The sequence below is a fragment of the Varanus komodoensis genome, unplaced genomic scaffold (assembly GCF_004798865.1).
Source record: "Varanus komodoensis strain SLA01 unplaced genomic scaffold, ASM479886v1 scaffold14_1, whole genome shotgun sequence".
NCBI lineage: Eukaryota > Metazoa > Chordata > Lepidosauria > Squamata > Varanidae > Varanus > Varanus komodoensis.
In genome coordinates, this window is record NW_025335438.1 from 17,684,671 (window position 1) to 17,696,787 (window position 12,117).

The following is a 12,117-nucleotide window of genomic DNA, read 5'->3' on the forward strand; positions in this document are numbered from 1 at the left end:
GGGTTGACGTCTCCATCTTTGCTTAAGCCGAAGGCTCCGACATTCCCAGAGGCAGTTGTTGAACTCCCCTCATCATCGCTGTCCCGCGGAGGGTGGCGCGCGTCGGGCAGCCGCCATGAGCACCGAAGAGGAGATCATTCGCATCGCAAAGAAGATGGACAAGATGGTGCAGAAGAAGAACGCGGTGAGATGATGAACTTGGAGGGAGGGGCAGGAGCTGGGAGAGGTGCCAGCGAGCCCCCCGCGCGCTCGGCTTGAACTTCTCTCCGACCAATCAGCGGCGCCGCGCGCTCAGCTGGGCGCCCGCCTTTTTCCTGACGGGGGGAAAATGAGGCGAATGGAGGGACTGCTTAGTTTGCGTTCGGTTCTTCTTTTGTGAGGCCTCAACTGTCACCTGCGCGAAGGCTCCTGGAGCCCTCGTGGGTGTGGAGGGCGGGGCGAGAGGAGGGAGCAGCCCCCGCAGCGGACGCTAATGGCAGTGCTGAAGCCATGTCTTCTGGCCCTCGTCCTTACCGTGACCCGAGGGCCAACGTTCAGAACTGGAGGCAGGATTTAGCTGGCGATATTTACCTGGCCCATAGCTGACTTCTTGACTTCCTGCAAATCGGGAGCGAAGATATCCGTTTATTCCAGCAAAAATTCAGCTGGAGCAGAATCATATTAAGCCCTCTGGGGGGAAATGCCCCTATTTCTTGGGTTTCGTTTTTAGCTTCCTTTTCTCTTTTAAAATCTACTATGCACAGCATGGTTACTTAGGTATATGATAATAGCTTCCAAAAGGCAACAGACTGAAGGTTTAGAGGCAGTTCTGATCTTAACTCTGAATTGGTTTTAGATAGAACTCATTCTTTTAGGGTTTTAGTAGTGCATTCTTTTTTAGTAGTACAAAAATGTGTTTGTGTTATGTATGTGTGCTACTTGATGAGTTAAGTCTTCTGTGAGTTATCTTTCTTGAGTTACCTTATTGTATGATTTAAGCAAGTTAACATTTGCCCATTCCATGACCTGATGCTGCATGGAGTTTGTATTTGAAAATATTCCGTACAATCTTGTGCTTAATAGAGAGTGGGTTTAATGGCAGGAATCCATCTAAATCTTGGAGACTGAAACTGTTGCTGTAGTTTAAAAAAGTTAAGAGTAATACATTTTTGTTTATTGAAAAGTGTGTTTGTCTAACTACTAACAGGGCGGCTTATTTTATATTGTATGTTTGTATTTTATTCTAATGTTTACATTTTAATTTATGATTATAATTATTTAATTTATTGTTGTAAGCCGCCCTGAGGCTTCGGCGATGGGGCGGCATAAAAATGTTTTAATAAATAAATAAATAAAATAACTAGGCCATGCATCAGTTTTACCACAAGCTAAATTAAAATCATTATCATTACTTAAATACAAATAATTGAAGCAGGATTGTTCCCCAAAGTTTGGTAGAACTGATAAGTTTTTGCAAAATCCCTGGCAAAGATACTGGAAGGCAAATCTATCTAGGGCAAAGCATTCTCTTACCACTGAGAAGACATAATTGTAAACATTGTGTAAACATTAAAGTGATGAAAATCAAAACAGCACTTTCTTGGAAGGTCTCAGATTTTCTGTAAGTAAAGGCCAGTATCTTGGAGTAAAGAAAAGTTTTGCATATGTTTGCATTTTAATGGAAAGACAAGCATACACATTCAGAGATTCTTAGATCTGCAAATGATAACCTGGGTAAGGCTAGGTTCCAGCTACCTACCATAGTGAGAATAGGCAAAGTGTATTTGATTTAAGGTACAAATATACAAAATTAGTTTTATACTAAACCTTAACATGCGACAACTTTCAGAGGTGGAATAATTTTGGAAACTGCATATCTGAATGTGTGTCCGTTTTACAAAGTGTTATGTAACCAGTACAGAAATTTTTCATAGCTTTGTTCTGAAAATGAATTCAGGAACAGGTAACAGAATAAGTTATCTTTATTTGGCTTCATCTTTGATGTAATATTTCCAGATGTTCATGGCATTCAGTTATTTTGGGAATTGTACCAGAGATGTTGCCATACTCAGTTACGTCTAAAGTCCACTTGAGTCTTGTTAAGACGGCAATGTGAAAGTCTTTGGGCATTTTTCTGTTGGGCACTACTGCTAATGGAAATTCTGTTGCATTAGTCACAATACCAATAACGTGTTGGCATGACAGAATTTTCCTGAAAAATCCATTGTGCTAAAAAACACTATTGGTGTTGGACTGCAGGGTGCTTATGCTAGTACAACATAATTTTTATTTATAATAGGTCAAATAGGATATCACCTTTTAACTATTATTGCTCATTGAAATAAAGTTATTCTGAGAAAACACACAAAACAACAATTTAGTGGTAAAAGAAGTATGTTATCATTTCTATTTATATGACCATTTAAAATTTTGCAGACTGTTCTCCTTGGTCTTTCTTTCTTTCACCTCAATTTCTTGTACATTGTAGTAACTATAAGTTCCCTGCAATAGACTTATACTTCCTGTCAGGGACCACTGGACACCTGAACGTACTTGAGGATTCAACCAGGTACCTTTAATGACTGGGTTCTCATAACACAACCCATTGCAGGTCATACAAACCTGAGACCCTTTCCACATGCTGGCTTATTTGTTGGTAACAAGCTGCCCTGACAACCCATGGCTTGTTGTAGAGGTTGTTTGATCCTAGTGACTGATCCCATGACTGGTCCAGTAAGCAGTGAGTGAGCTGCTTAGCAAAAGCAGCAAAAACACCCTTGCTGCTCTTGGAAAGTTTGCCTAAGCCACCAGCTGGGACTGCCATTCTACCGAGTACCTAAGCAACACTTTGGAACAGACATAACTGATTTGCTGTACCTTGCTGCAATCAATAATGCATATTGTTCACTGCATCATTTTACTTCCTTTCTCAAATACTTTTCATGATTTCTGAAGTGACATCTAACAACCAAGATTCTACATGCATATTCTTGTCTCCCTGCCCATTTTTTTGGGAGGAAGGGAAGAGAGGTTTTTTTTTTTTTAATTTTTTTAAGCAGTCAAAGGAAGTGGGTGGCCTCATTATTTTCATTTTCTTGAATAGACAGATGCTAGAAAGTAAGGAAAAGGTAGGGAATTGACTACTATGGGGGAGCACTAAAGGGATCTTACTGTGAAGTGGGGAAAAGTCACTTCCCTCTCTTAGAGTAGCTTTGCTCTTCCTTGACAGTTGTCTATTTGACTGCTGTAAAGTAACACAAAGTAATGAAACAAGTTTGCTGGATCTTTTGGTCAGCATCTATGGTTGGCACCTGCTGAACTTTCGCAGCAAACACTTACAGGGACATTGCCCAGGCAAGGCTTCCTGTTTGGGTTATTCTGAATTAAACAGTTGCACAAGTCCAGAAAAATAGCAAATAAAAAGGAAAAAAAAGTTTGTGCACGGTCAGTTGCATAAAACTAGTTTTAAAATATGTGACAAGCCACTGACAGCTCCTCCGGTAGGCACTTGAGGGCTTTGGAGGGGATGTCAGTGGCTGTTGGAAATCCCAAAATGCAATCCCCCTTAAAAGGCAGGGGTAAGCTGCAGCAAATGCAAAACAGCCCATAGAACAGAGTACTAATTGTAGGGTGGCTTCATCTTCCAAGAGCCCTGGGATATCTCCTGGAGAATCATGGGACAAGAGCAGCACCATGGGACAACCCATAGTGAACCCAAGTGTCAGGGTTCTCCCATATGCCACAACCATCTGAGTCTGAACTAGTAGTCAGAAGAGAAGGGTCTCTCATGTCATCTGTTCTTTAAAATTCTCCCTGGAAAGGATTGCCTGGCTTCTTGCTGACACCTAGTTGTAAGTCTGGACCACAGTTTTTTATCAAAGGTTTTGAAGGATAAAGAATTTTTGCTCCTGGACTGTAGTAATAAATTTGTGATGGACCTTTTTCAGTTTGAGTGTTTGGAACATTGCTCTTTTCTTTCAGAATGTCTTATATTTTGTTATCATCATAAGCCAGCTTGTGGCTCTGCCAGATTGAAAGAAAAGGCATATATTTTGTCAATAGCACAGCTTGTTAATATGACAATACTGATGATATACTGATGTGCATGATGGCTAAAAGATTAAGAACAACTTAATATTTCTTAATCTCTTTCAGACATCATGCACATCAGTATATCATTTTGTGTTTATCTGCAGTTAACCAGATAAAATAAGGTAGCTTGATACAGGCTGTTGGTGAGAATGGGTTGTTATTTGTACTGACATGGTAATCTTTAAAGTGATTTTTCAGAAGATGGTATCTGAAAATTTCAATGAACAAAGAAAAGATTGACCTTAGTTCAACACAAGGGGTTTTTTTTCTATCACAGGCTTGCCACATGATTCTAGAATCCTTGCACTGTTTGTATGTCTGCAAATTAAGTTTCAGTTATTTGCCCTCCTGTATGAATTGAATTGTATATTAACATCTTTTGATATACAAGAATGTACAGATATTAAATCCTTCAGTGAAAGGCATGATGGAGGTACTGAGAGTTACTTTCTGGATAGATTGCTGGTTATCATAACACCCCCTCCAAATCTGTTAGTAGAGGATTTGAACAGTATTGTAAATGCACATTGACAGTGATGTCTGTGAATGCCAGAGAATAAAGTACTGTCAAGCTTGTAAGGGTGTAAATTCTTTCAAGTCTGTAATTGAAGCAAGTGGACTTTTGCCCTTGTTAGATGATGCAAGAGAAAGGCAGATTTGGAGTGACAGTGAGATAATATTCCTTACCTGTCTAGTACTTAGTTCCTACAAAAGAAATATATTTGAATTACTGTAAACAACAAGAGGCAAGAAATAATAGGCTCTTTTTGAAGGCTTAAATATTCAGAAAATCCCCTTGAAGTGTAATTTCCATATATGCATTTAAAAGGTGCCAATGTTCAGTTCTTGTTCTATATATTCTTCAATTTAGATGGCTTCACTTTGAAATTGGTCTTGGTAATTGCTTTTTGAAATGTTGCTTGTAACAAATATTATCCAACATGATGACATGTTAAGAATTAGAAAGTAGCTTTGAGAATAAAATATTTTCCATAGAATGTTAACCTGCACATAATGCTAAGCCAGGTTTCCAGTGAAAGCAGGAATGAGAACACTGTGGCCCTCAAGAAGTTGTTGGACTGCAGCTTCCATCAGCACTAGTCAGCATAGCCCATGCTAAGATTTAAGAATTGTGGTCCAATTACATCTGGAGGTCCACATACTCCCCAACCCTGGACTAAGCTAAACAAACCTTGGGTCTTCTATCCATGGTTTAGAGTTAAGTGCAAACTTGGGAACTCTGGCTTGACTCTCCCATGAAAAGCCAGACAATAAACTGTGGCTTAATGACTCTGGTTTGTCAAGAGTTACTGGTCTCTAGGTGGTTTGTAAGTAGGGATGGGCAATACTAGAAATTCTGTTTTGTTTAAGCACAACATTATTGAGCAGTATGTCTAATCTGACAAAAGGTGGAAGATTGCCCCTGATTTTTTTGGGTTTTTTTTTTTTTTACTTTTTGGGAGTAATTTGCATATATTTAAATTAGTCTTAAAATCTGTGCAAATTGCACTTAAAAAATTGGTCAGTCACCTGCACACCAATGAGGGTTAGCAATATCCTGGGAAATATTTCCTGTCAATTTGCAGGAGGAACTTTCCAATAACACTGGGAAAACAAGGCAAAAAATACATTAAATTTTTGCTTTGTTTTTCTGTGGCAGCTGTCAAAAGGTGAGCTGTCAAGTGGAAGCAAAGCTGAAGTGGATCTTTGCTTGCAAAATGGGGTGTCAGTAAATTACTCCCTTCACAGCAAGAACCTTTTGTGATTATGACATGTCTCAGTGTCCTGTATCTTTTCCACTTCTTCCCAAGCCTCTTAGGTGTTCAGAAAACTGGAAAATTGTGAGCAGATATATATGGATTAGAGTGCTGGACTAGATGGACCCACTGGACTGAGAAACAGGATCCTGCTGTACCACACTACCTGGCGATATCACATGTGACAGAGTTAGGCCTTTATTAATCATCATTTAGGATGGGGTAGAGTCTCAAAAGTAAAGCTGTATGTAATTGTCAGTTGTAATTGCAGGCTTCTGTGGCTAAAATAAACAGGGTAACTAGTGTAGCGTCTCTTATGACTCCAGCTCCATGTTGGAGATACTGTCACTTGCATGCCTATCTTGTCATGGTGCATGCAAAGGAACGGGAGCTTGCCTGGAACACACAGGTCAACAATCCATGGAGGAACAGCAGGGAGCTGTTGCTGCTGATCTTGAAGTAGGCCTTTGTTGTAATTTGCCTTGGAATGCAATGTGGGATGGACCCTGTATTTATGAAAGAGGAATCCTATGGAGAACAAGGGGTGGAACAGATGAAGTAATAAGCAATAGGTAGCAGTTGGTACACATACTCATATTCCCAGCACCTGGATACATACTAGTTATTTGAGAGAGAGAGAGGAGTGGAGTCTCTGCATCCCTCTGTGGAAGGCAAGGGGGACTACAGACTGGGAATATACTTCTTACCCTTGAAGGTTTCAGTGACAGTCTGTATGGTGACAAGTTTTTTCTTCTGTAAGCATCAGGGTTGTGAGCCAGCAAGACAAAAAGTGGTCATGTGTAATTAACCAGTAGTTGCAATGGTTGGGGGGAATGCCTGTCATTTGCCAACAGGAAGCATACCTGTTTGTGAGGATGAGTGTTTCTCCTGCATGTAGGAGGCACCACTCTGTAGAGATGGAGAGTATGTCGGAGCTGTTTGGTGCAGACAAAGCACAGTGTTTATATATGGCAGCAGAGATGGGACATTCACAGCTGGCCTTCTTCCTTACCCATGTTTCTGCATTGCCAGCTGTTGGAATAGCACTGGGCTTTCGTGTCTTCGAGTTCCAAAGTGAGGTATCTGTGAACATTGTAGGCAAGTAAGTGTTCCTAATAAGTTTCCCTGTGTGTCCTAAGGCCAGTTTCCTATAACCAAAATGTCTCCTTCTGGACCCTTAAGTGCACATAACAAGATACCAGAGAAAAATAGGCCCATACTGTACACACTGTTGGTTGAGCTATATCCCTGAGTGGGGTTTATGTTCCAGCTTTGGTGCTGTGATTGGACACCTAGTTACTCTGCTCTGTCATGAAGTGGGAGATGTAGTCATTGACACAAGGGTATAAAAATAAATTTAAAAAGTCAGTTTTCCTTAAAGACAGTAGGAGGTATTCTTTTTGTACTAAGTGTGGGTCTATGTAAAGTTGTGCTAATGGAAAAGGAGATGATAGCCATAGATTGGAGAAGTCTTGTCTCACTAATCTGTTGGAGTTCATTGAGAGTGTCAGTAAATATATAGACGGGCAATCCAGTAGACATTGCTTACTTGGATTTTCAAAAGGCTTTTGACAAACTCCCTCCTCAAAGGGTCCTGAGCAAACTAAGCAGTCATAGAATAAAGGATGTGGCCTCTTAGGATCACTGACTGGTTAAAGAAGACAGAGGATGGGAATTAATGGCAGCTTCTCCCAATGGAGTTAGGTTTCCAGTGGATTCCCACAGCGTTCTATATTAGGACCAGTGTTTTTCAACCTATTCATAAATTATCTGCAATTAGCAAAGAAGTGGATAATTTTTCGGATGACACTAAACTTTTAGGATGGTTAAAATTAAAAGGGATCTTAAGGAGCTTCCAAGAAATTTCTCCAAGCTCAGAGAATGGGGATCAAAAAGTTATATACAGTTCAATATAAGTAAGTGTAAAGTAACGCCTGTTGAGGCAAAAAACAAAACAGTTTCAAATCTATACTGATGGAATCTGAACTAGGAGTGACTAGCATGAAAGGGATCTTGGGGTAACAGTGGACAGCTCAGAGAAAATGACAGGTGCTGTGAAGAAAGCATGCTTGACATAATTAGGAATGGAATAAAAAAATTGAACTGTCAAAATCTTAATTCCCTTATACAAATGGTTGGTACAACCACACTTGAAATACTGTGTTCAGTTCTAGTTGTTTTACCTAAAAAGGACACTAGGGAGTTGGAAAAAGTACAGAGAAGGGCAACAAAAATGATCAGGGGGGCTGGAGAAGCTTCCCCGTGAGCAGTGGCTAAAACAACTAGGGCTGTTTACCTTAGAAAAAAGGCAAGTAATGGATCACATGATAGAGGTGTTTAGAGTAATGCATAATGTGGAGAATTTTTTCTTCATTCACCATGACATTGGAACCTCTAGTCATCTCAATCAACATGGTTGATGGGAGGTTTTGAACAGATAAAAAGTACTTTTTTGCACAGCCTATAGACAGACTGTGGAATTTGTTGCCATGGGAACTGATGGATGGCTTTAAAAGGGGACTGGGCAATTTCATGAGGGAAGAACTATTGTAATTACCAGCCTTGCTGGTTATGCACTTCCTCCTTTACCAGAGGTGGCATGCCTGCATACATCAGTTGCAGAGGAGCTTGAGCAGGAGGAGGTCTTGCACCCATCCTGCTTGAGTGATCCTTAGGGCAGCTGGTTTGCTGCTCCTCTGCATTAAATGTAATTAACAATATTCAACAACTGGGCTTTTAAAAGCTAGTGAAAATGTGGTGGAACAGTAGTGCACAAGGAATGTCTGAAGAGATAAACTGAATCAGTACATTTCCTTCTGGGTTGGCTTTAATTCTGTGTAAGATACTGTAGAAATTGCTATTCAGCGGACAGAAACATGCACACACACTCTCATACCAGCAAGTGAAATCATTTGTTCTGCACATAACTAGATAGAGACATTCAATTGAAGATTGGCTAGTTTAATTAGTTGCTTCTGGAGCATGTACCTGACATTATCAGGATTAATTCTTTAGGTTGATCAAGAGTATTTTCACCAAAATTCCAATTAGGACTTGGGCACTGTGATTTTGCTTGAAAGCAAGGTGCCTGCTTCCCGTATCACTGAATTTCCCTTTGTTGATGTTATGGAAATGTTGGTTTATATAACTGCAACAGCAATAGCACAGCTTTACAACTGGTGTTTGATCTTTCCCTTGGAGATGAATAATATAGCTGTGATGCTAAATATTATTTTAAATGTATGACAGTATGCATATTCAGTTTTAACAATATGTTTTACAGGCTGGGGCTCTTGATTTACTCAAGGAACTTAAGAATATGCCCATGACTCTGGAATTGTTACAGGTATGTGTTTCCAATTCTTCCATAAGGCTTGCGTACATTTTATTATTATCCAGCACCCATTGGGAAAGTATTTTTTCTTCCTGGCATAGGAAAAGAGAAGATGACACACCCTTATTACTAGGGTTGCAAGCATATTTTAGGAGAAAAACTGGCATATTGTATACTCACTCTACACTGTCAGTTTTATAAAGGGAACTATGGTGCATGTTTATTGATTTGGTTTGTATTACATAGACAATACATTGTAGGTTTATCTGAACCCAGACTGCTGCTTTCAGGGTGGCTTAATTTTTTGGGAACAAGCCATGCTGACAATACACTGCTTCTTCTAGAGGTTATTGATACCACAATGGGTTGTTATGTTGTCTGAATCTGGGAGAGCTATTCATTTAGCTGGTCAATTTTAATGTAATAAAGACTGTAGTCAGAAGCCTTTTGTCTTGCTTGGAAGGAGAGAGGAAAGAAAGGCCTGCCTCAACAATGACATTGCTATGGAGGAAATCTTGTTGTCACTCTCTTTTATATAGTATTGCTCTTTTATCTATGCTTGAACTTGTTTTTATATTTAAATAAGAATACAGACAAATCCAATTTATATAAGAATTGCAAACTGAATGTGTGCCTAAAGGAAAGGCATAATCTTGTAACAAATACAAATTATGTCATTGTTCAATTATAAAATTTTATGTCTTTTCTTTTTAACACTGTAGATGGCAGTAGCACTCTGTATTTTAATTCTCTGCTTAACTATAAAGTTGTCCCTATAGAGTAAGCTAGTCTTATTAATGAATAATAGTTTTAAGTATTGAACAGTATAGACATAAGTAAAATAAAGCAATGAAAATAAAAATTTGAAAGCCCAGTAAAATAAATCTTATTGACCCAAGACATGTTTTGGGGGGGCAGATACCTAGGATGCTTAGGTGGGGACACTTCATCCAACAATTCCAATCTTGTCTTAGAAGATAAAAATAAAAGATAAGGTAAAATAAGTGACAGACATATTTACAGTCTTCCTATTTGTAACAAGAAGTTCTGTTCTGTACAGTCTCTATTCTGTAAAAAGTGTTATCAAAAGTGTTGTGATCAGGCCTATAATAACAGTTAAACAATAGCAGCAATCAGATACAGGTGGCAGTATTAACATATACCTGGGAGACTCCTCCATGGATCACTGCCTTGTCGTGGTGAAGGGGCTTGCATAGCTTAATGAAGCTATGAGCTATGCCGTGCAGGGTCATCCAAGACGGACTGGTCATAGCAGAGTCAAGGCTATGATTTTTTCAGTTGCAATGTATGGCTGTGAAAGCTGGACCATAAGGAAGGCTGAGTGCCAAAGAACTGAGGCCTTTGAATTGTGGTGCTGGAGGAGACTCCTGCGAGTCCCTTGGACCGCAAGGCGATCAAACCGGTCAGTCCTAGAGGAGATCAACCCTGACTGCTCTTTAGAAGACCAGATACTGAAGATGAAACTCAAATACTTTGGCCACCTAATGAGAAGGAAGGACTCCCTGGAGAAGAGCCTAATGCTGGGAACAATTGAGGGCAAAAGAAGGGGACGGCAGAGAATGAGGTGGCTAGATGGAGTCACTGAAGCAGTTGGTGTGAGCTTAAGTGGACTCTGGGGGATGGTGGAGGTCAGGAGGGCCTGGAGGAATGTTGTCCATGGGGTCGCGATGGGTCGGACACGACTTCATGACTAACAAGAACAACAAAAATAGGGAGAAATATATTAATATCTAAAATGAGCCATTTCTGACAATTTCTGATTCAAAAATAATTTCAAATCAAACTCAACATTAATTAAGGTGTTCTCGGTACTGTATACCAGTATAGCCTGTAAGAATTACTATTACAGTGCCTTCCAGGAATATTCATCCTCCCCATACTTACAACATGAAATGGAAAAGGATTTAATTGGCATTGTTACCACTTGATATGCATAAGAAATTTGGCATTGTCAAGGTGAAATTATTTTTATTGTGGTACAAAAGTTAAACAGGAACAAAGTCATGGATAGCTGAATTTCCTGCAAGCTACTGTAGTTCCTGAGTAGGTTCTTAATTTAAGAAAAGCTGGATAAAAGGCTGGAGGCAAAAGTTTAAACTCCCCTGGCTCTCAAACATTAAAGTGGAGCCTTGGGTAAGTGGAACTGTACTTAACTGGAAAAAAATAACATTTTGGCTACAACTTTAAGCCATGAGTGCACAGTTAGGAGACTTCCATATTTCAGCCTGCTGTTCTCAGCTTCTCTCACCATTGGCTGTGCTGGCCAGCACTGATGAGATTTGTAGGCCAAAACACCTGGAAGTCCACCCATTCTTTAAACAGAAGGCACTGAAAATTAATTCTAGTTTCGTGCCTGACCTCCAAGTGCATGCAATTTTGCATGCTCTACAATATTATTTGAGATTCTTGTTTACTTCCTTTTGTATCATTGTAAATACCTATTCAATTGCTGATATTTGTTTGTTTTGTTTACAGTCAACAAGAATTGGAATGTCAGTGAATGCAATACGCAAGCAAAGCGCAGATGAAGAAGTTACATCTTTAGCAAAATCTCTTATTAAATCATGGAAGAAGTTATTAGGTAAACTGGCTGAAGGCTTTACCCATTTCTGTTATTCTTTTTTTTCTAAGAAAGATTTTTAACTAAGAACTAGAAAACATCAACCATCAAATACATCGGATGTACTGGGTCAGCCCCCATAACATATCTTTTTAATATTCTGTAATGATACTCAAATCGATTTATAAAAATTTAAAAACATCTTTAAATCTAAGCCAAGTCCTGTTTCTCCAGCCAATCATAAAAAAGGTCCCAAGTTTGATAGAAGTCAGTATCTTCTTTCTTCTTCAGTAATAGAGTCAATCTGTCCATTTCTGCACAGTCCAGAATCTTTTTTAAAATCAGTTCCTCCATGGGTAGTTCCTCATTCTTCC

At 39.4% G+C, this 12,117-nt stretch overlaps 1 protein-coding gene across 2 annotated transcripts in view; it reads left to right on the forward strand.

Annotated features, from left to right (window-relative positions):
• Window positions 1-54: 54 nt before the first annotated feature.
• TCEA1 (transcription elongation factor A1) overlaps window positions 55-12,117 on the forward strand; it is a 32,542-nt gene continuing 20,479 nt past the window's right edge. For both annotated transcript variants that reach the window (XM_044423754.1, XM_044423755.1), the window contains exons 1-3: window positions 55-184; window positions 9,112-9,174; window positions 11,659-11,764. In XM_044423754.1, coding sequence (XP_044279689.1) covers window positions 116-184; window positions 9,112-9,174; window positions 11,659-11,764 — 238 coding nt within the window. In that variant the 5' untranslated portion in view covers window positions 55-115. The remainder of the gene's footprint in view (window positions 185-9,111; window positions 9,175-11,658; window positions 11,765-12,117) is intronic.